General features: G+C 35.6%; 2 protein-coding genes across 2 annotated transcripts in view; both read left to right on the top strand.

The window, feature by feature from the left end:
• Positions 1-4,622: 4,622 nt before the first annotated feature.
• Positions 4,623-8,299, top strand: LOC119076820 (beta-L-arabinobiosidase-like). The gene is made up of 6 exons (XM_037183814.1): positions 4,623-5,030; positions 5,095-5,540; positions 5,599-5,949; positions 6,809-6,880; positions 6,941-7,527; positions 7,592-8,299. Exons 1-6 carry the CDS (start codon positions 4,677-4,679, stop codon positions 8,287-8,289), a joined length of 2,508 nt encoding a protein of 835 aa, XP_037039709.1. The 5' UTR covers positions 4,623-4,676; the 3' UTR covers positions 8,290-8,299.
• Positions 8,300-18,220: 9,921 nt separating this feature from the next.
• Positions 18,221-24,196, top strand: part of LOC119076812 (protein tincar) — a 71,234-nt gene continuing 65,258 nt past the window's right edge. The window contains exon 1 of the mRNA XM_037183799.1: positions 18,221-18,758. The gene's annotated coding sequence lies outside the window, so the exon portion shown is untranslated. The remainder of the gene's footprint in view (positions 18,759-24,196) is intronic.

Raw genomic sequence — 24,196 nt, forward strand, 5'->3', positions numbered from 1 at the left:
TGTTGTTCAAAAAAAATTTAAATTTGGGTCCTCGGACTGAGGCCGTACTAGGCCCTTTGTGTAGTATTTATACTCAATAAATTAAAATTTTAGGGCTATTTGAAATTTAAGTTACATTTGAAAGGAACGTCCTACGGGGCTTCATAATTGCGCTATGCGCATTTCATAATAATTTTTCTTTCACTACATTTACGGAGGCGACATACGCACTAGGGTCACGTACGCAATAGATATACGGGCTCGTACGGGGCGCAGTCGCAGCAAACGCTCCGAGTGTTCTGATGGTTCGTTTTTTAGTTCTATTCGACAATGTTCAAAAGTTTTCCGAGGCTTATTGTTTACAATAAAAATTTAGCTGTCAAAAAGTAGCCGTACATTCTGAATAATAGAAGAAAATAATCGCAAACAATAGAACAATAGGACATATATTGTGTGTAATCCATTGTTTGATTGCTCATATGTGCGGTGACTTTTCGACTGCTATCAAAAAGTCGTCGAACATGTTAACAATAGAACCCAATAGAATTCGTTTCTAATGTTTTTTGTCTATTGTTCACGTGTTGGACAAGTTTTTTACTGTTATAGTACAAAATAAAAAAATTAAGTCAATAGTAGAAAATTTCGGACAAATAATCTCTCATTTTCTGCAACTACCTGCCGATTACCCTACAAATATCTAACTTTTACCCTTTTACGCATCGTAACAGCTAGGTCTGTTACTTCTTTTAAGTAAAGTATAACCGCTTTTCTCCACGAAACGAAAATATTAATTCGAGTTTTTGAAACAAAAACGAACTGACAATTGAGGGGAGAAAAATTCTATTTTCTTTCCTCTGGGAGAAAGCAGAATTTTTTTCGCCTGAATTGTCATCAGAGAAAAGTTTATTTAACGAATGTTTATGCGAGTGAGTAAATGAATATAAAAAAAATAAATAAATAACTATTACCGTTATATCCAGAAAAAACTTAGATTTTAGTTTTGTAATTAAAATAGTTATTTTCCTAACGCATGCTAAAATGCTCGGAATCGAGTTCACTAAAAAAGCCTTTTAGCACAAGTTAGCATAAGAAGTCGCTACATTTCAACATTAGTTAGGAAAAGTAATTATGCCACTCACACTCACAACACGAAACAAATTTTAGGTTACTGCTACACCAAAGCATTTAAAGTAAATCAAAACAAAAAACGAAATAATTTGTCTCGAAAGTTTTTCTCTTCGGTCTTTATCTGCGACTTTAATTTGAAAACCAACTTCTTGTATCCAATTATCTTTTCGTCGAGTTTATCATTTTCTGTTATGATATCCGAGAAATTCCAACACTTTTTATGCCTGTGTGGCAATAGTTTATCTCATAAATTATTTTCTTTAATAGCAAAGGCAGTAAAATTTTTCCCAATTTCTCAACGCAATCAAATGAAAAAAACATTTAAACAAACATAAACATTTCACCCCAAATCAAATCTTTGAATGTACACAACGTGTACAGAGTATAAAGACACAAAGAGCCATACAGATTATGTCTTGTGAAATAAGAACGAACCGAAAAAAAATCATCACAAAACAGAAGAGTTTTGTTAAGTGGTAATACATTTGTACACATTACGACAGACATAAAGTCAGCCTTTTAAAAAACTAATAAAATATGGATGATGACGACTAACTACCCTTGAAATTGTACGACCACATGTGGTGCAGACAAGAATACTCGAATATTGAATGCCAAGTAATAAGGAGGAAGAAAGCAATCTTTTTCTTGTTGATTTTGTTCCAACAGTTCGACAAGATTAATTGGATCGGTTGGGATTGCACTATTGTATTGCGAAATTCGAACCCACTTTTAGGCAAAACGGAAACAATTATTTCAATTAGAAGAATAACGCAAACAATGGAACTGAGAGAGTGCATTTTTTGCTTTGATGAATAGTAGTAGGCATGGGCGATAATGAAAATGATTATCGATAATTTTCAATTATCGATAATCGATAATTATCGACTTTTTATAATTATTGATATTTTGATAATTATCAAGATATCGATAATTCGATATATCGATATTTCGGTCCGAAAATCCGATATTTATCGATATATTCCGATATATCGGTATATTATCATGAATTTTCAGATAAATATCAAAATATCGATATTTTGATAATTATCGAATTTCGATATTTTGATAATTATCGATAATTATAAAATTATCGATAACGATATGATTAATCGATTATCGATAATTTCTTTCGATTGATATTATCGATAATTTTGAACGCCTCCCATCCCTAAATAGTAGATTCCATCTTTGTTAGGAACTTCTTGTTTTACCAAGTCTAAGTGACTGCAACCCAATCACAAAATACCTACCTTACTTGAGTAATAGCACGGCAGAGTAAAATAAACCAGGCAGGAGCGGTTCATTTTCGAAACGTCAAATAAGGGACCTAATACACGGGATGAAAATGAACTCAAATGAACACTGACATAAATTGAAAAATTTTATTCGCAAAAAATATAGGGCTACTAGATTATTCAGATCCCTAGTCAAACCAGCGCTCCTGCCTGGTTAACTTTACTCTGTCGTGGTAATAGTTATTTACATTCTTCTGCACCAAAAACCTTTAATTTTTTCAATGAAATATTTTTTTTCTGCGGCTCAGCGTCAGCATCCGACTTCGGCTCGGATCGTCAAATATCCGCTGTTTATCAAGTGTATAAAATAGGAAATTCCAACAAGAACAAAGTTTCGCGGCCAGAGCTGAGTGATTTTTCAAAACAAAAGCAAATATTACGGTTCGGGCGAATATCTAAATGTCCTTGTCAAAACAAAAGGGGAGAAAATAGACATTTTCTTCCCTGATCTGTCATCAGAAGAAATAATTTCCTTCACTTCACATTTTCGAAACATTTCTTTGATCATCGGTTGTGTCAAATAAATAATTTATTACTCGAACCACTTCCGTTGTGCACTGATATCGAATCAATAAAACTTTGTTAATTTGGTCGACTTTTTTAAACTTCCTAGAAATTCCTGACTTCAATCGGTAAGATTATAATTTGCTCAGCTCATACTCAAATTGCAAATTCAACACGAACTCTTCGTCAATATTTGTTGAACAGTTGAATATCTAATTCTTTCCACATCCATTCATTCATTCGCATTCATATGCCGTCTAGGAACATTTCTACAAAACTTTGCAGACTAAGTTAATGAAAATGAAATATTAATTCCCAACATGACGAACCGAAGAAGAATATGGCTTGAGATGGCTGTCGTGGTACGGAAGTACACAGTGTTGTTACTGTTATGGTAACAGTGTTATCCAATTATGCAAATTGACAGTTTTTGTAGGCCAAAATGAAACGTGAATGAATTGCAATAAATCATGCAATATTTAATGCATTGTATATGTTCATCACTTCCATTTTATCAGATGAAAAGTCGTTGTAGAACTCTTGCATTATTAAAAAAAGAGCCGTAAATTATGCATAGACACTTCCATCACTAATAAGTATAGATTTAAACGATAATCAATTCATTGAACTGCAATGGCTTTTGACAGCGGACTGCTCCTAGCATGAACACTCCTTTGACAAATGTCCAATTTGGAGGCTTTTGTGATGAGAGCTACCGCTTAAGATTGATTGTATTGTGTGTTTTAAATCGTACAACGAAAACCAGTCATCTATCTTTACGAAAGAAACGCAGTGCCTACTGTGACTTCATCAGCCTCCAAATATTTCTTATGTTCATGCTAGGTGTAGTGCGTTGCTTTTGATAAAAACAGTAAAACAATTTTGGCTAAAGTCTTTTGTTACATAATTTACATCATACAGTCTGAAAATAGATCATTTCTAAGTTGAAAATCGGGAAAATCAATTATTGGTTCACCAAGGGAAGAAGAAACTCCAAACTAAGTTGGAATTTCCTTTTTTTCCAGAAGTGATTAAAACCGTTTTTTGAAAACAAAAACCAAGGTATTCGGGGATAATATGTCTATTCTATCCCCCGTCAAATCAAGAGGGGAGAAAACAGACATTTTCTACCCAAAACTTTCAACAGACGTAGCATCAACAAAAAAAATTATCATTTTAACTTTTTTCCCGAGTTAAGCACGATGTTTTTCACAACAAATGCTTCCAAAGTAGAAGAAAAGTAGAAGAAGCCAATATTCTCGCCATCTTTGTGAAAAGTACTTTTCTCACCTCAGCTGAAACTTCGGGAGCCTTTTTTGTGAAAAACGTTTTATTGCCATGGGAAAAAAATTGGAAATTTCATTTTTTTCGCTACGCCCTGTGTTGTAATTTTCATTCAAAAATTGTCCTGTCTTCGGACATGAATTCTTTCATTCATGAAAGCTTTTTTGTGAATGAAAGAACAATAGGTTTCCGACTACTCAAACACGTCCGGGACTGGTACGCCTACCCTACATTTCAAATTCACAGAAAATTGCCATCGCTGGATGTTATTCGTTAGCAGAGAGATTATGTAGATACTTCAATATTGCTGAAGTGAATTCTCATATCTCTACTCTACCTAGAGCATGCTATCACATAGTTATCATTATATTTACCTCTTTCGATTAAACTCCTACCTTAGCGCACTTTTGTTATCTCCATTAATGTTGAGTTATCACAACATGCAATGAATTTTATTACAATGTTGTGTACTGTCTCTTCGAAATGTTTGCAAATAGGTTTGTAGAAGTGATATTGATCACGGCTGTGATAAGCATTGCTGGCGGAGAAACAAATTTCGTCAACAAAGACACCAAGTTGAGAGGTTTCTTTGAGCCACAGTGGTTTAAGGACAACATTCCATTTGTTGAGGTACCGGACAAAGAAATCGAAGACGTCTACTACTATCGCTGGTCCTCGCTAAAACGACATTTGCGGTACACTGTTCCTGGAGCTGGATACATTATTACAGAATTCGTGCACAGGGTCGGCTATTCTCAGAAATTCGATACGATCAATGCAGCCGCTGGACATCATATTTACGAGGCAAGGTGGTTAAGAAATACGCGATATGTCCAGGTCAGTCAGCACAGAAAAACAGAATATTTAAAGAGAAAAGGGAAATTAAGTCTCTGGTTTACAGGATTACATTAACTTCTGGTCAAGAGAAGGTGGAGCCGCCCAACAATATTCGGAATGGATAGCTGACGCTGCATATAAGTCTTTCCTGCTCAATGGAGATGTTGATTTTATCAAATCTCAGCAACTAGGTCTCGTCAACAATTACAACGGTTGGAACGATCGATTCGATCCGACTTTAGGACTGTATTTCATTTCTCCACATGACGATGCAATGGAAATGTCTGCCAGTTCTGTTCAAACAGATGATCCGTATCATGGTGGGCTGGGATACCGGCCATCATTCAATTCGGAAATGTATGCAAACGCTGTTGCCATATTTCAAATTGCAACATTGAATGGGGATTACGTAACTGCTGGGGAGTTCCGTCAAAGAGCGGATGCATTGAGAGAGGCCATTCTCAATTTTCTTTGGGATGATGACAGGAAATTCTTTTATCACATGTTTCGGTATACCATACGGTTATATAACCATATTTGCCATTCATTCCACTTCTTTCCTTTCCAGACACAACAATCCAAGTAATCAACTTTTGGATACACGAGAAGAAATCGGTTTTTTCCCGTGGAGATTCATGGTTCCTGAGGAGAGGAACAGAAAATACGATGAAGCATGGCAAGAACTGTTCGATAGTCAAGGATTCGATAGTTTGTATGGACCAACAACGTGTGAAATGAGAAGTCAATGGTACGATGGAAATCAAACGTCTCAATGTTGCTGGTGGAACGGCAATTCTTGGCCATATTCAACTGGTCACACTTTGAACTCGTTAGCTAGCCAAATAAGAAGCTACGCTAGCACAGCCTACGCAAAGGTGGAAAATTTCGTTCAACTGTTGCATAAATACGCAGACACGCAATAGACTACGCCAAAATGATTTTTTTTCTCAATTTTTTTACATAAAGCAGCTAAAAATTGAAAATAAAGATACCCGTGTCTCGTCTTTTGACGAAAAAACTCGAAACCGGAAAGATTTTTCACTTTATAAATTCCTGAAATATATGATTTGCGCCATTTTCCACCCAAATTCCACATAAGGTCTTAAGTTTGCCACTTTGCAATTACAGTAGTATGAGTAGTATTGTTCACTCAGTTCATCCAGTTTTGACTGATTCACTGAATTTTGTTTTGATGAAATGTCAAATCGGGACAGTAAATTTTAAATCTCAAACAAGTTTGTGTCAAAAATTTGTAGTATTTCGCGTAAAACAAAGTGATTCAGTTTCAATTTCGCACAGAAAATAGTTCCGAGTGTGCTCATGCTAGTGTCTTAAACAGAATTTAGGAAAAATTCTCCGAAATAATTTTAAAGTCAAATTAATTTGGTCAAACATTGTGGGTGTTGTGAAAATCTCATTTTTAAAAGTAATTTGGTGTGAATTGTGCCATTCAGTGTTCAATTCCTTAATTTTATGTGCCTAGAAATTGCCTGCAATACGTTTCGTGCTAATTCAGTCGGTAAAATGTGAAGAAAAGATACAAAAATATGTTGCCATTCAGGTAAACAAAATTCTTGACATGTCTGTTGTGAAGATAGTCGTAAGTGACACCACAAAACTGAAATTTTTTTGTCCGTTAATTTAAAAAATGATTTTTTTGGCGGAAATGCTTTTATTTGAATGTGTGCATGATTCCGGTACAATAAAATAGTGATAAAGTCACCACTATTGATGACCTTTAAAATGGCATCATTGGTTAAATATGATTGGCATAGTCTATTTAAGAATGGAAAGCCGTATGTGGCTGAGTGTCATTCTCCTACAACAAAGTTATGGGTTTGTGACGGATTGTGAGTAAATTCCTTGCATTCGTTACAAAGCTCGAAGTGAAATGTAATCTTTTTGATTAGCAACCACTCCGATCACTATGCTCACTCGACGTATACGGACAATGTACTGGGCGACCTGATTGGTATAGAACCTCAATCAGACGATGTGTTCAAAGTTAACCCTTTGGTACTTCCGAGCTGGGATTACTTTATTGCCGAGAATATTGCGTACCATGGCCACAACATTACAGTATTGTACGATCGCGATGGAAGTCGTTATGGAACTGGTAGCGGAATGCAAATCTTTGTGAACGGTGAATTGACTGCCAGACAGAATGATGTTGGTCCTATGCAAGTGGCTGTTCCTCATCCAATACAATATACCAATTTCGATGGAGCGAAAAGGGTGGAAAATTACGCAGCAAATGTGAATGGATACGGATATCCAATGGTCGACGCAAGTTTCACCAGCATTCACGCTAGTGTTTGGCATGTTGTGGACGGAAGAATATTTTACGATCAAGTTCCCACTAATCGATGGACGAACTATGGTTCACCAAATCCAACTGATTGGTTTTCGCTGGATTTTGGACCTGGAAGATACAAAACTATCAGCCAAATTAAGTTGTACGTCTATTCGGATGTTGCTACCGGGGAAGGTGATGTGGGTGCGTAAATACATTTTTTCTTCTATTTAAACAGGCCGCTAATTCTGTTTTAACCTTTCGACAGACTGTTACAAGTCCATAACGATAGAAGTGTTCAATGGACAAAACTGGACTCCAGTGCAGAATCAAAAATCTGTTCCATCGATCTGCATCAACAATGACGTCAACATTGTTGAATTCACTCCAGTAAGGACACGAATGCTTCGGATAGTGTTCACTAGAGACGAAGATCGTAATCACTTCGTTGGACTCACGGAGATGGAGGTTTGGGCTCCTTGGCCACAGACGGTCGTTGGTAGTACCTACGAAGCCGAAGACGGATGGATAAATGAAGCGAATGTGAGAGAAAGTTCTACAGCATCTGGAGGTTCCTATGTTGGCCAAATAAACGACAATGCAGCTTTTGTCGAGTTCGCAGGTGTTTGGTTGGAAGCTGCTGGTGACTATACAGTCAATGTTTTCTATGCTAACGGAGAAAATGTCGCTGCGATGAATGTCCGTGTAAACAACATCCATTCGAGCATTGCTATATTCCCGAAAACAGGAGTTTGGGGGGAATTCAGTGAAGAAAGTTTTATTGAATTGAATATTCCGTTGTTGAGAGGGAACAATGTGCTCGTATTTGAGCATGGAATTAACTTTGTTGAGTTGGATAAAATAACCATTGTAATTGAGAACGATGAGCCCAGTCACGGTCAAAAAGTTGGTGTAAGTGTTCTGATAAATTTGATTACTGTTTTAATTACACTTACGCTAGGATAGCTTGTGTATAAGTCAGAGAGTGGAAAAATAAATTATCTCTTGTGTGTGATCAAAATTTACAATCGGCGGCTAAATTTTCTATTTAAGTACAAAATTTCTTTTATCTTCGAATTTTGCGGAATCGTTCCGATGATCGCAGCTACGTCTCCACGCTGGATAGCGAAACTTATTTTTAGCCCCGTACGAAGTACGAAGGGGCTTATAGGATTACGATGCCGTGTGTAATTGATGGAATTCGAAGCAGACGGTAAGGGCAAAGTGTTTGCCTATGTTCATAGATGACGAATCCGCAATAAAAATTTGGGCCGTCTGTCCGTCTGTCCGTCTGTCCGTCACGTCGATATCTTGAGTAAATCAAATCCGATTTCAAAATTTTTTTTTCCCTGAAAGATAGTCAAAATAGTGAGGCTAAGTTCGAAGATGGGCATATTCGGGTCGGCCCTTCGTGAGTTAGGGCCACCTAAGTGATTTAAGGTCTTTTGGTGATATTTATGGCAAGATAAACGATGGAAATGTAAATGACACGGCAAATGATAGGTATTGTCAATACCAATCCAGGAAAAAAAAGTTTTTTAAAATCGGGTGAGTGGACCGTGAGTTAGGGCCTTAGAAGTGAAAAGCTACTAGGGCCCTATGTATATTTTACATAGAACTCAAGTAAATTTCATTCGTTTTTCGTAATTTTTGTGTCATTTGGAAGGTAATCAAAAGCCGAATAGAATGTTGTTGAAAAAAAAATTAAATTTGGGTCCTCGGACTAAGGCCGCTACTAGGGCCCTATGTGTATTTTACATTGAACTCGAGTAAATTTCATTCGTTTTTCGTAATTTTTGTGTCATTTGGAAGGTAATCAAAGGCCGAATAGAATGTTGTTGAAAAAAAAAAATTAAATTTGGGTCCTCGGACTAAGGCCGCTACTAGGGCCCTATGTGTATTTTACATAGAACTCAAGTAAATTTCATTCGTTTTTCGTAATTTTTGTGTCATTTGGAAGGTAATCAAAAGCCGAATAGAATGTTGTTGAAAAAAAAATTAAATTTGGGTCCTTGGACTAAGGCCACTACTAGGGCCCTATGTGTATTTTACATTGAACTCGAGTAAATTTCATTCGTTTTTCGTAATTTTTGTGTCATTTGGAAGGTAATCAAAGGCCGAATAGAATGTAGTTGAAAAAAATTTAAATTTGGGTCCTCGGACTAAGGCTGGTACTAGGGCCCTATGTGTATTCTACATAGAACTCGAGCAAATTTCATCCGTTTTCCGTATTTTTTGTTTCATTTGGAGGGTAATCAAAGGCCGAATAGAATGTAGTTGAAAAAAAAAAAATTTGGGTCCTCGGACTAAGGCTGGTACTAGGGCCCTATGTGTATTCTACATAGAACTCGAGCAAATTTCATCCGTTTTCCGTATTTTTTGTTTCATTTGGAGGGTAATCAAAGGCCGAATAGAATGTAGTTGAAAAAAAAAAAATTTGGGTCCTCGGACTAAGGCTGGTACTAGGGCCCTATGTGTATTTTACATACAACTCGCGTAAATTTCATCTGTTTGTCGTAATTTTTGTTTAATTTAGAAGGTAATCGAAGGCCGAATAGAATGTAGTTGAAAAAAATAATAAATTTGGGTCCTCGGACTAAGGCCGGTACTAGGGCCCTATGTGTATTTATACTCAATAAATTAAAATTTTAGGGCTATTTGAAATTTTTGTTTCATTTGAAAGGAACGTCGTACGGGGCTTCGTAATTGCGCTATGCGCAATTTCTAAGATGTACACATTCCATAATAATTTTACTTTAACTACATTAACCGGCGCAATAGGTTTACGGTCAAAGTAGGGTGACAGACGCAATAGGGTCACATACGCAATGGATATACGGGTTTGTACGGGGCTCAGTCGCAGCAAACGCTCCGACTGTTCTGATGGCTCGTTTGTATGAAGAATGATTTAGCGTGAATATTCCCAGACTTTGAATTTAGAATAGGGCCGAGTCTTTTAACAAATAATTTTGCAGGTTCACTGAATGTTCCGAAAGTCTCGACAGCAAAAGGTAAGAAATGATAATTTTGCATGATTTCTTCATATAAATCCTCCTTCTTTGAACATGCAAAGTTGGCTGCAGCCCCAGCGGTTTTTGAAGTTTGTGTGTAGTATATATAGTAAAATTCGAGACAATGTCCAGGAAATCTGACCACTCGTTTGACCAGCTCCGAGAAAAGTGAGCAGTTTAGCTCACGTTTCTCAGAGCCGGTCAAACTGCTTCAACCAAATGTATTTCCTGTTGAAAGCTACCACATTCGTGGTCGGAACTGCGGTCGTACATTTCTCAAAAAGGATTCTGATGGAAAGATATCATCAAAATGTACCTAAAATCCAGTATTTAAAAATCACCCTAATGTATGCTTTTCAGCAAAGCACCGATGCCTCTTAATAGACCATGCCAAAATAACTTTTTCTCTAATTTTTTTTTGCATAAAGTAGCTAAAAATTGAAAATAATTATATAATACCCGTGTCTGGTCTTTTGACGAAAAAACTTGAAACCGGAAAGATTTTTCATTTTATAAACTCCTGAAATATGTGATTTGCGCCATTTTCCACCCAAATTCCACATAAGGTCTTAAGTTTCAATGAAAGTAAATAGATAGGTATGGCCAAACGTTCAAATTTGTTCTAGCCGGAGCACATACGGATTTGCATGGCGCCACCTCAAACGAACTCATTTCTAGTGCAAATTTCCACTCGAAATGAGTTCGTTTGAGGTGGCTTCATGCAAATCCGTATGTGCTCCGACTTGTATGGACTGGCCATACCTACTTATCTACTTTCATTGTTAAGTTTGCCACTTTACAATTACAGTAGTATTGTTCACTCAGTTCACGCAGTTCACCCAGTTTTGACTGATTCACTGAATTTTGTTTTGATGAAGTGTCAAATCGCCACAGTAAATTTTTAATCTCAAACAAGTTTGTGTCGAAAATTTGAAGTATTTCGCGCAACACGAAGTGATTCAGTTTAAATTTCGTCCAGAAAATAGTTCCGATTGTGCTTTTTCTAGTGTCTTAAACAGAATTTAGGACAAATCTTCCGAAATAATTTTAAAGACAAATTAATTTGGTCAAACATTGTGGGTGTTGTGAAAATCTCATTTTTAAAAGTAATTTGGAGTCGATTGTACAATTCAGTGTTCAATTGGTTCAATTCCTTAATTTTATGTGCCTAGAAATTCGCTGCAATACGTTTCGTACTAATTCAGTGGGTAAAATGTGAAGAAAACATACAAAAATATGTTGCCATTCAGATAAACAAAAATTCTTGACATGTCTGTTGTGAAGTTAGTTGTAAGTAAAACCACAAAACTGAAATTATTTTGAACGTTAATTTAAAAAACGATTTTTTGGCGGAAATGCTTTTATTTGAATGTGTGCATGTTTCCGGTAAAATAAAATAGTGATAAAGTCACCACTATTCAGGACCTTTAAAATGGCATCATTGGTTAAAGATGATTGGCATAGTCTATTAAACTGAGCTCGATTGTGGCACACTCTTTTTGACATTCTCTTTTAACATAATTTCGTAACAACGAAGATCAGCTAATTACAGCTTGCTTGCGGGATTAAATTTGTTCATATCAATTTTTATACTTCCCGTGAAATAACACCCGAATTTCGGACTTCAAATAATATTTTCTTATTTCTCTTCATAGAGTGTTCCATTTCGAAACTTGTTCACTTTTATGCTGTGGGAACAAAAAAAAAATAGTTTCCTGTTCACGTTTTCAATTTTTTACATTGTATGCTGCGGGGACAAAGTTGTTCGAAATGTTTTCGAAATTCGAACTGAACACTATAACAGTTAACATACACTGTGAGTCCGGCTCCTATCATAAAAATTGATCCCTCAATGAAATACTTCCGCCACATCCAAATGTGATGTGATGTGATGTCTATAGACTGTTAACGGAGAGCAAAGGTCAGTTAAAGTTAACTGGCATTGATGGCGTTTGATTTATGGAAGATGATCCGAATTGAAAGTTCGAATTTTCGAAACATAAATTTTGTGTGTGTTTCTCATATTATGACATTGCCCTCAAGACCAGTCACGTTTAACTGAGCCGAAATATGTCTTCGTCAACATTGAATAGAGTGTTATGATCAGAGCAAGAAAACCGAAGACGATTTAACCCAGTCGCTTAATTATAACTTGCCTTGGTGTACTTGTCAAAGTATTTACTTCTCTTTCAACAAGTTATGATGTGAGTGAAAAGACCGAAGACCAGTTTATTATAACTTGCCTTGGAGTACATGTAAAAAATATTTCTTTCTCTTTCATCATAATACTCTATTCTCGTTTGTAACAATAGAGTGTTCACGGAGAACGAGTTCTGATCTGAACACTATGAACTTATGAGCTTATGACTCATCGTACATAGGATACAAATGCAAATTTCCGATTTCTTCGAAATTAGCCTTTCAGAATACGTAGCATTATGTTTGAAAGTATGTTCAAAAACGTACGTAATAAGTTACCATTTACCGTAATTTAAAATGCAATTGATTTAACGGAGCAGAAAAAAGCAAGGTAAGCCCCGGGAGAAAATCTTATTCTCCAAAGATTATTCGTACCAGCTTATCCTCATCGATTAAAAATGGAGTAACGATAAGTCTCGAATATACAAGCAGAAAAGGTTAATGATAGATATAATTAGATTGATGTATGTACAGTTCATTCTCAGTACACTCAGTTCAAGATCAAAGTCAAATAAAACGCGGAAATGTTTAAAAAAATCAATTGTGAGAAATATACGAAACTCTTTTTATGTTAAAGAGGGAACACTGGGATTCAACGTTCAATTACCGAATTCAAAAAATAAATTTCGATTACCAATTTTCAAACTTTTCGCATTAAAAATTAACGACTATAGATTCAGCGAAGGCTAAACACACCAAAAAGCTTTTTATTTGACTCTATTCACTTGCATAAATCTTACCAAGAAAATCTTGGCTGGAAAAGGAATTATGTTCAATGCGCCATTAATAACGCAAATTTCACGAATGAATCTTACAATACACACATAGAATGTATACATAAAATACCTGAGATCATGTCCTTATAATAGCGCTAGTGTAATATCTGACAATTTCCATTGCTTTATTGTTCATCGCATTTACTTTTTGCTGTTTTTTTTTCTTCCTTTTAAAATTTTGGCTCAGTGCAAAGTGCCTAACACAAAGAGGGATTTAATTCCATCAGAGGTTATATTTATAACGCTGAATCAATGGGGCATTCAAACGGGATTCAATTTATATAGAACTTCATTTATATACGTTTGGCGGCTGCATACGTTTCAATAAACTCAATGCTATACGAACGAATGACAACGTCAGTTTAATAAAATCGGTGTTGACAACTGTTGTTTGTAGAACTAATAATGTTTCAGAAATTTTATCAAATGGCTGTTTTCGGTCCGTTGACAGTTTACATAGCCGCAACATGAATTCATTTAAATTTTTAATAAAATTCTGCGACAACAATCACGGAGTTGGTGTTACTATTTATTTTTTTATTTATTAAACAGGGCATCTGTTCAATTGCTTAAACAGATATGCACGTAGGCCTCTTGTGGACCCATTGTGCCACCCATGTATCGTCATTATGCCAGAATACTACACTCCGTACTTTTCCCGGAATCTTCCCGAACTACATATGTAGCTTAGGACATCCTTGGGGTGTAGTGATTTAATAGTACCGATTCTAAGTGTAAAATTGCCAAGACATTTGTACCTGGACTGGATAAATGCTGGGCATTGGCATAGGTAGTGGTCGGCTGAATCAATGTGTGCTCCACATAGATCACATCCTGAGTCCAGTCGTTTTCCTATATTCGTAAGATGCTTGTTAAAATCAAAGTGACCCGTCATGACTCCTACATAAACTTTCAGCCTAGTTCTGCTAAGGTTAAGAAGAAACTTGGAGTGGTTCTTACGCAGTGTAACATTATTCTTCGATTGTTTGCATCCTTCTTGTTCATGCCAGTACTTAGTAGATTTCATGTATTTGTATCTGTTTATTTCGCGCTTAATAATTGATGGCGGAATTCCTATTAATGGTTCAGGGATAAGTTCGATAGCAGTTTGTGCCCCTTGTTTGGCCAGTTCATCTGCTTTTTCGTTACCTATAATGCCCGAGTGTCCTGGCACCCAAGTGATGTTAACTTGGTTATCAACCGAGATGTCATCTAGTGATTGCCAGCACTTCAGGGTCAGAGCCGAACTTATTTTGACTGATTTAAATGCTTTGATGGCTGCCTGACTGTCTGTGTAGATTGAAATCACTTCATTTACTGTTCTAAGCTTTAAGACTTCATGACAACATTTGAGTATACCCGCGATTTCAGCTAAATAAATGGAGCTATATTTACCTAGCGGAATGGACAATTCCACTCTCGGCGCTTCGCAGAAGACACCTGCTCCCGCTTGATCATTTATCAAAGAGCCATCTGTGTAAAATTGTATGCCATTTGTCAGTGGCAGTAGGCTATCCTTCCAGTGGGATCTTTCAGGTATATTTAGTGTGAATTTGCGTTCGAATTTGAACATTGGGTTAACGTAGTCCGTCTTCAAATGGTGTTACTAAGTACACTAGCACTGTTCGTCGAACAGTGTGCTTGCTAGGATGTTATAGCCAAAATTTCGGTTCTTGTTTTTTTTTACCACGAATTCTTTAAGGGTCATAAGAGAACAAAAAACTTTGACATATTTGAAATACAAGAAGCAATTCAACTATCATAACAAAATATCGGATCAAATCTAGTACTTCGCTCACATGTTAAAATTATTCAAAAAACCATTGGTCACAATCGAGCTCAAACCAATTTTTTTATTCAAAGCAACAATTGGATAATGGAATGCGCAAGGCTGTTTAGTAAAAAATAGTGGACGGTATAGGTTGGTTTGAATACGAACGTTGATTTAAATTAAAATGATGAATGAAAATAATGGTCAATTGTTGATGTCTAAATAGAATTTTACATTCATATCATGTGAATGAACTCGTTTAGATTCGCCGTAGCTAAAAGCCATCGAATAGCAGCACATTGATTGGCACTGAAAATAGCTTGCTGGCACTGTAAATAGTTTGCTGTATTTCTAATTACTCAACGTATGTGTGCATCTAGTGGGATAAATAATACTTTATTCTGCCAAATTTTGCTTTGTTGTTTTGTTGAGTAAAAGGCCTCTCGTTCGTGTGGGATAATTTGTTCATCTACGAGGGAAATCCATTGCCATCGGCGCTTGATACAACCTTGCACCTCGTAGATAACCAAATTTGCTCACAGACGTGCAATGCACTGTAATGCCTCGGAATTTTCTCTGATTTTATTTAGTGGCGAATGTAGATGCAGACGGTTTAAATTGCCTTTTGATGTTAAAATTTGGAGTGCTAGAGTATACAATTTTAAATTCAGCTTCATTTGAACTAAATTATAGTTATACGGACGGAACGCTTCAACGATATGGAAAAACAAAGGCAAACAGTCACCTTATTTTAGAAAGACGGTAATGAACCCCTTTTCGTTATTTGAATTATTGAGTAACGTAACAAATTCGAATGAAATAATTATGTGTTGCTGTTTATCGATTTCGGTTACAAGCATAAGGGCCCATGGGACATGTTCCGTCTTGTATGGATTTTGATAATACACACCGAAAGCTTATCAACGTGAGGTAAAAACTTTACCGTTTGCCCAATGCGAAAGTAAACCATTACTCATGTCATTTGTGAGCTTTCAACTCGGACTCTTGCGTGTCTTTGAGCAACTTGCTCAACATTTATGAACTGATTAGATAACCTTGAAAGTTATCAGTTTGAACTGAAACATTTTTAACGTTCAATTGTTTGCATGGATTTAGCTTGACTTTGATACATCAAAAGTTATTTCGAATGATAGCGAATGATAGTGCACTTTACGTCACTTAATGCATTACATGAGGTAACAGTTTCGCTATAAAAGCAAACTCAGTTCGTCTTCGGCTCGGATTCACAAGCTCTGCTGTCAAAAAGACAGTTACTGAATTTTGTTGCTCGAAAACTCACGAATGAGTTTGTGAATATCACAAAATTGTTTTAGAAGTAATTCCGTACGTAGAATTCAAATTGCTGTGTAATGGTCAACTTACGCATGATGTAGGTAGTGAAATCTACCAATTTTACCGTTGATTTGGAATGAAAATGAACGGTCAAATTGGTAAATACCTTGTACCAATTAATTTGTACATCATACCAACGATTAGTACAACTCACCAAATAAATTGGTACCATTTTGGAATGTTCATTCCAAATCAACGGTAAAATTGGTACGTAGTACGAAAAAAGTTTTCAGTGTTTGTAAATTATTGTTTTGGATTGTGTGAATACTTCATTCGGCTTCCGCCTTTCTCTTATTTTTTTCGATTTCCAATCGAAATTTTTCTACTGAGGCCTTTCTCTCAATTTTTTTTTTCGATTTCTTACTGGGGCCTTTCTCTCAATTTTTTTTTCGATTTCCAAACAAACTTTTCCTACTGAGGCATTTCTCTCAATTTTTCATCGATTTCCTACTGAGGCCTTTCTGTTAATTTTTTCTTAGATTTCCTACTGAGACCTTTCTGTTCATTTTTCTTCGATTTCCAAACAAAATTTTCCTACTGAGGCATTTCTCTCAATTTTTTCTTCGATTTCCTACTCCGTAATCTACTATTCCTCGACGCACTGTTTGTTTTGCTATTTTGAATATAATAGACTACGGATTATGATAAAAAATGGATTTTCTCGGATGAATGTGTCACTCACCCAAGGGCTCAGTAACACAATTATCCTCGTATCAATAGATACAATAGATCTACTAATAAAATTGTCATTCAGGCTTGAAGTAAAAACCTGAAGATTCAGGTCAGAATCAAGTCAAATTTCTTTTCGGGTCACCCTGGCCTGACCTGTGCTAGCAAGCCTTAATGGATATTGTGTTTTGAGGATTATACGCGACGTGTAGTTATAAAGAACGATGGAAAAACACCAAAACGATAAACCTTTTTGCTTCATAATTGATCGAGCAATAAGGTTTAATCCGCACTGACTTCTAAATGCTTTTAATTAATAAATGAAACTCCTTTACAATTTGTAGACTGATATCATTTCTCTTTGAAAATCGAAAGAAGAAGAAGAAATTAAAAAGATAAATGGTGACAAAGCTCTTCCAGAAGTCTTATCTCTTATTTTATTTTGTTATTGGTATCGAATGTGATAGCTCTCATACCTACATTTACACTTAGTGCTGTGTTCAATTAAATAAAATTACTAAACTGCAGAAACAAAAACACCCTCAGGTTCATGTCGATAAAATGAAAATAAATTCTAAGGACACCCATCGATGTATATATATCGCACACAAACACCGAACATCCACACAAGAAATTGATTCTTTCCCTTTCGAATTAGATACATATCAAACGTATCCATAAAACCGCTATTACACAAGATATATGAGGACATAGGGATTATTAAGAAAGATTATCACAGTATTCGTATGTGATGTGATGTTTAACTAAATATAAAACCCAAATAAAAAAAGAAGAAAAAAACAACAAAATTCACTCAAACCCGAACATATTTCACTCATTCGCTTGTTGGTGTTCTTGTTTCATACGGTTTTTTTTTACCGGCGAAAAAACTCTATCCACCACTGCCGTCTCATTCACTCGCATCGCAAATGTATAACATGAACTACATAACAATCCTAGTGGATCCTTTCGCCAACACAACGAAATGCAGAAAGGAAGAAACGACACACAACAGCAATATAATTATAGTGCAAGCGCACTTCGCATCAACTTTCATTCCTTATGCGGTACATAGCATTTTATTTCTTTCTCCATCATTCTCCTCATTCGGTTTGAGAGATTTGTGGTGATCGGACGTTGTGAACCGTAGATTGTCTGTAACCGGCAACGGGTTAGTTATGTAGTAGTTATTGTTGCATTTTATAAGCTGGCGTTGATATATCAAATGGATTAAACGTAGAGGAGATAATCTGAGATCAAACATTTTCAATCGTTTGTGACGATTGATTGAAACGATTGTGAATTTTCCAATTAAGAATACGCAACACGAATAATTGCACATTTGAGTTGAATAGAAAACTTCTAATTGGAAAAGCACTGTTAAGGAAGTACTTTCTTCGGTAATTTAACAAACTTTCTTATTACCTATTGTGTGTATGTGTGTAGTGTACTTTACTGTAAAAAGAACCAACGAAACTGTGAAAAATATAAAATTTTGTGATTTTTGTCTATTATACTCAAATGCTAAGTGGAAAAATAATGAATTATTCATTCATGATGATATAAAGTGTCGGATAATGATTTAGATAGCCGGGATTCTGGGATTACTTTTATGGATATTTGAAGACACGAAAAAGAAAAGTTTCGTTATTTTTGGTAAGTTTATTTTTATCCATCCAACTTTAAGTTTAATCTTTTGCGACACAATCTCCAAGTTTCTTTTCTATAGAACAACATTACTGCCAATGGGGGGTTGTTTAGAAGAAAGTGGATGTTACGTTAAATATACGAAAAAAACTTATCTGATGATGCGATCAAATTGTCGTTAGAAAGTGATTAAATTAAGGAGATTTCTTTTCGGTAGACTGATCTTGAGACATGCTGAATATTATGCTAAATGGCCATTATAAAATTCTCTTCAGCTGTGGCATACATAATAATCTGACACTTTATCAGGACTCGGGACTATAACGGACAATTTTGGCCATCAACTCTCTGAAATTGTAATTTTTTCTGATAAAAATATTTTTTGAGTCGCTCTTATTCGCCTAGTCGGTTGGCCTGTAGAGGCGCCACATTTTTTTTATAGTACTTCAATCTCACTGGACTATCTTTTTGTGTAACAACTTCACATTGATTCAATTCCCATGAAATGTCACAGCTGTGAAGTTTGTTCATGAAAAAATAATTCAGTGACAGCTGACTTTTGATGAAGAAAAGTACTAAATTGTAATAGATTTTACCCTCAGTTTCTAAACTCCATTCTCCCACTCTATGGAGCGCAGATGCTTCTATACTCCTAGATTTTAAAAAGTTAAGACAATCGCTAGAGTTTGATGGTCCTGTTGATTTGTCAGTGGTCTCAACTTCAAAACTTGACAACTCTAAGTTTAACACTAAAGTCGATCATCCATTTTGTCCTTTTATTTCTCTGTATTCCGTTCAAACTATTATCTCAGTGTCTTAAACTTAGAGCAAAATCTTTTACTTCATTTGTTTTAAACATACATACTTCGGGTGTTTAGGAATTTCGCGCCGTGTCATTCACAATAACCCCCAAAGTGATATTTTCCTTATACAAAATGTGTCATTTTGTCAATTATTGTGAATGACGTTTCGCGAAATTCCTAGGAGCCATACTTCGTATATTAGAGCCCAGTGAATTAGACACTAAGAGCGCACAACTTATTTTTGGTTTCGTTGCAGTTAACAGACGATTTTTATGTTACGGTAGCTTTCGTGTCAAAATGAATTAAGAGACAATTTACAAATAAGCCCGTTACACATTGTTGATTACACAAAACAATTTCGTTTAATCTTTCACAGACAGCAAGGAATCGGTAGTTTTATTTTATTATTGGAGCTAAGGTCCCATGTGATGGGATCTGAGTATTTTTAGGATATTGTCTTCAAATCTTTTACTTCATTTGCACTCGGCTTCGCCTTGGATCAACAAACTTCACACGAAAACTTGACTTTTCAACTTTTCCGTGCTTGTGACGTAAATATCTATTTACATCTTAGAAATCACCACCTTGACGACTACAAAAACCGCGGTAGAGTCTGAGACTGTACAAGTTAACTAAAGCCCATGATACATTTACAATTACAGCCTTTTGCTTTACAGTATTTAATGACGGATGAGACTCATTTTTTCAGTTTAATTCTCTTATCCGGAGTCAACAATATTCACTTTTGTTCCCTTTTATTCGATAGCGAAATTTTGTTCAATGTTATGATGTCGGAACCTAAGCTTCAACTTTTTACCATTTTGCAATTCGTTTCCATAAAACGAAAATTTTTCAGCCGCGTCATGGTTCCGTAATGGATTAGCATTTTATTCATATGAAGTATGATCTGTCGGTCCAATAGCACACGAGATAAAGTTTCTATTAACGTTGCTCTCAGACAATTCCTGTAGATTTCTAGCTATTTCAAAACGAAATTTCGTTCAACACGGGACAGACTATGGAATTCGTCATGTAAATTGCTCCACTGACTGGCATATAATTTCAATGAATTGTTAATTTAATCTTGGCCTATCACATTTCAAACATAGCAGTAAATTGCTTTTGATCCGAAAAACAAAGCATTAGAAGAGTATCATGTTCAAATGTCGTTTACACAGTCATATCAACCGTGTAAAATACAAATCTGAATTACAAATAAAAAAATAAAATAAATTTCTGTGATATTTAATCTGAGCATTACACATTCATATTCGAATGGCCGAGCTAAAGAGCAGGTGGTTAATTCTTTTATTTAACATTTTTTGTTGTCTGCTTTCAAGTACCTTCAGGCATTCACTTCTCCATTTAACAAAAATAATACTCGAGTTCAGATTTTGCAGAATTCTTTTTTTTCGATGTTATATGTGTGTTGCAGCAACGGTTTAGGATGATTCCATTTCTGATGTGAGGTTTTTGTTTGCACTTTTCCTTCTTCCCATTATGATACCAAAGTGTATGCACATTTTACGGATATGTGCTCTGTGAGAGGCCCGAAGGCGAATGTTTGCAATTCAAAACAAAATTCTAAATTGTTTTATCTCAATCTTCATATAAGTTGTCGCATAGAAGATTTGCTATGAATATCAGATGCACAAGCGTGTTCTGTCATTCTGTCAGAAGGCCGGAAGGACTTTGGCACTTTGTTGTTTAATTACCTACATTACGCCTTGTGATAAATGATTACCTTTGATAAACAATCATAAGCAATCGCTTCGTTACTGTCTCTCTTTGAATTGTGATTTTGCGAATACTTTTCAATACAGTACCTCTAACATGTTCCTTGTTGAAGTATGATTTCTTTTGTAAATGTTATAGACAGACAAAGGAACGTGGTTCTTTGTTTCCGAATCGGTTTATTGTGTACAATGATCCGTGACCGTTCTGAATTACTTTCACTTAAAGTGTAAATCTTTTTAAAATTGTTTTCCAATGACACTTGATTGTCTAGCAACGATCCTATAAATCGCTTATCCTCTTCAAACTGTCTTGCATCCGAACCGAATTATATACAACCGATACAATAATATACATTTAACCTCCCTCATTGTATATGCGACGAAATGTTTACGAAGATATATCAACTATAGTTTTCTTATTTGTACATATAAAAATACCTCCAGCTAAGAAGAAGAGCAGGTGTAACGAACCAAACACAAATATCTTGATCAAAAGGTAACGTTTTCGTGATTTTTTTTTCTTCGTATTTTTCGTATTTTTATACATATTCTGAATCTCTTGAATTTATGTATCCACTACACTGTGACTGCAATGATGGAAAGATGGAAATAAGAAGTAAAAAAAAAAAATCTGAAAAACATAAAAAAAATCTTCCGTTTGAGTAACAAGGAACATTTCTGGTGTATTTCTTCGTTTGAAAAATATCTGCGAAAATATTTGTTGTGAAAATAAAATTCGTAAATATTTTATTGCAAAGACTCGTTTAGTGATTGGGTGAAATACAATTTACACGAGACGAGTCTAACGGTGTGAATGGATGAAAGTCGTAACGAAGTGTCGCACTATAATACTGTACGACAAATATAGAAAAAGTTTTTTCATATTTTATGATACGCGCCATGGGCAAACTTTGGTTTAGTTGATGGAAAATGTCTGAAAATATTCGAAAAAGACACACTTGTCTTCAGAAAACTCGGTTTATTACTGCAATCAGTGTAGTAAGTTCATTTGCAGTGTGTTAATCTTTAAAAAACACAATTTCAGATTTATCAGAGCTTTTTAAAAGTCATCGATGTTCTCAGTCAATTGTGTTCTTCCCAGTCTATGATATTTTGGCGTGAAATTTGAATTCGCTGAAGGATTTTCAAAATTTGTGCCACAATATCACAACCTGGAAACACTTTGACTGGGAACATCGATGACTTTTAAAACTCTAAAAACTCTCAAATATGTATGTTCCGTTTCCGAAGTAAAAGTACCGACTGTACATTTTAATTGAATAAGAGGATTTTTCGTCTTGACAAGTATACATCAGTGTCAAATAGCGGTTTCTTCTCTGTAAAAGTGTCAACTAAGTTGTCAATTTCACAAAGTTAACCTCAAAAGATGTTTCGTTCGCAGAGCCGCCCCTTGAAATGTATGAAAATTTGTGTGGCATCTCACAACCCAATACTTTTTTTGTTCGATTTGAGGTTAGCATTGTGAAATTGACAACTTATTTGACAGCTCAAACGACATTGACAATGATCTATTGGCCGCTAGATTTTTTTTTTATCCAATGTGTTATCTTAGACACGCGTTTATTGGAGGTTAGCCCTCATTTCACTTTATAATCGAAAATGGCCACACCGCTTAACATTTGATTAACCTGGTGAGCACATCTCTTTTTTTTAGAAGCATGTGACAGTTGTCATCTGTACAGGTGTCGCTCTTTAAAAATTCGTATTTTTCTCCCATCGACTCGTGGGTGTTGAGGAATTTCGCGCCGCGTCAGTCACAATAACCCTCAAAGTAACATTTTCCTTATACAAAATGTGTCATTTTGTCAATTATTGTGAATGACGTGGCGCGAAATTCCTAGCAGCCGACTCGTGAATGTTTGTTTCATAGTAAATCGAAATATTGGTACCCAATACGTACATAAAAAAACCCTAAAAAATTTCTTTTTTTCGTCATTTAGTTCAGAAAAAACTTTTTCTCAACACAGTGTTGAAATAGTTATTTATGCCACTGAGTGATAAAATTTATCACTGATAAATGCTTTTTTAGGCACTAGTGACCGAGTGTACGTTTCTATCAAAAGAGGCAACAAAATCACTAAATTGAGAAAAGTGACATTTATGCAATTCAGTGAGCGAACACGGTACTTACGCAGCCTGTGTGCAGTGTCATATGAACCAGTTTTATTTCATCCAAAAATCAGTGCGAAAAAAAATTTATCGCACCCAAAATACATCGACACGATCATAATCAAATCATATATTCATCAAATGTCATGAATACTGTTAGAACAACTGTTATGAATACTGTTAGAACTGTTTTTCAGTAGATGTCAATTTCAGTTTCAGTTTTTTTAGTGAAAATTTTGTTTTGTAGTCTTGGGGAATTCTCTCACAGAATTGCATAAAACGTTGTATGAAACACGAATCGTATGCTGGTATTTTATCGCACACGATGTCTTGTCAACCTCGGCTTCGCCTCGGGTTGACAATCGACATCTAGTGCGATAAAATACCTTCATACGATTCTCGTTTCATAAATAACCATTATGCAACTCAGCATCATAATCACAATTTGCAAACTTAAGGTGACTCTGTTGCATAAATCGTTGTATGAATCTGGGTGCAAAGTTCTTTATTAGACGCACCGCTCTAGATGTCTTATGTCTTATCAACAATTAAACGTCTAGAGCCTAATAAGTACTTTGCACTCGATGTCATAAATAACCTAGTGATAGATGTTTTTAGGATCTCTAGGTTGTAGGCCGAGTGGGCCATCATCTCCGAATTGTGTACAACATTTTTTCGTTCTGAAGTCTAAAACTTTCCCACTGCGAACAGAAATGTTCAGGTAATAAAGCTCGAACTTTGAACTCGTCATTGATTTTTATATAAATATCATTAGTGA

Source organism: Bradysia coprophila, unplaced genomic scaffold (genome assembly GCF_014529535.1).
Source record: "Bradysia coprophila strain Holo2 unplaced genomic scaffold, BU_Bcop_v1 contig_232, whole genome shotgun sequence".
NCBI classification, from domain to species: domain Eukaryota; kingdom Metazoa; phylum Arthropoda; class Insecta; order Diptera; family Sciaridae; genus Bradysia; species Bradysia coprophila.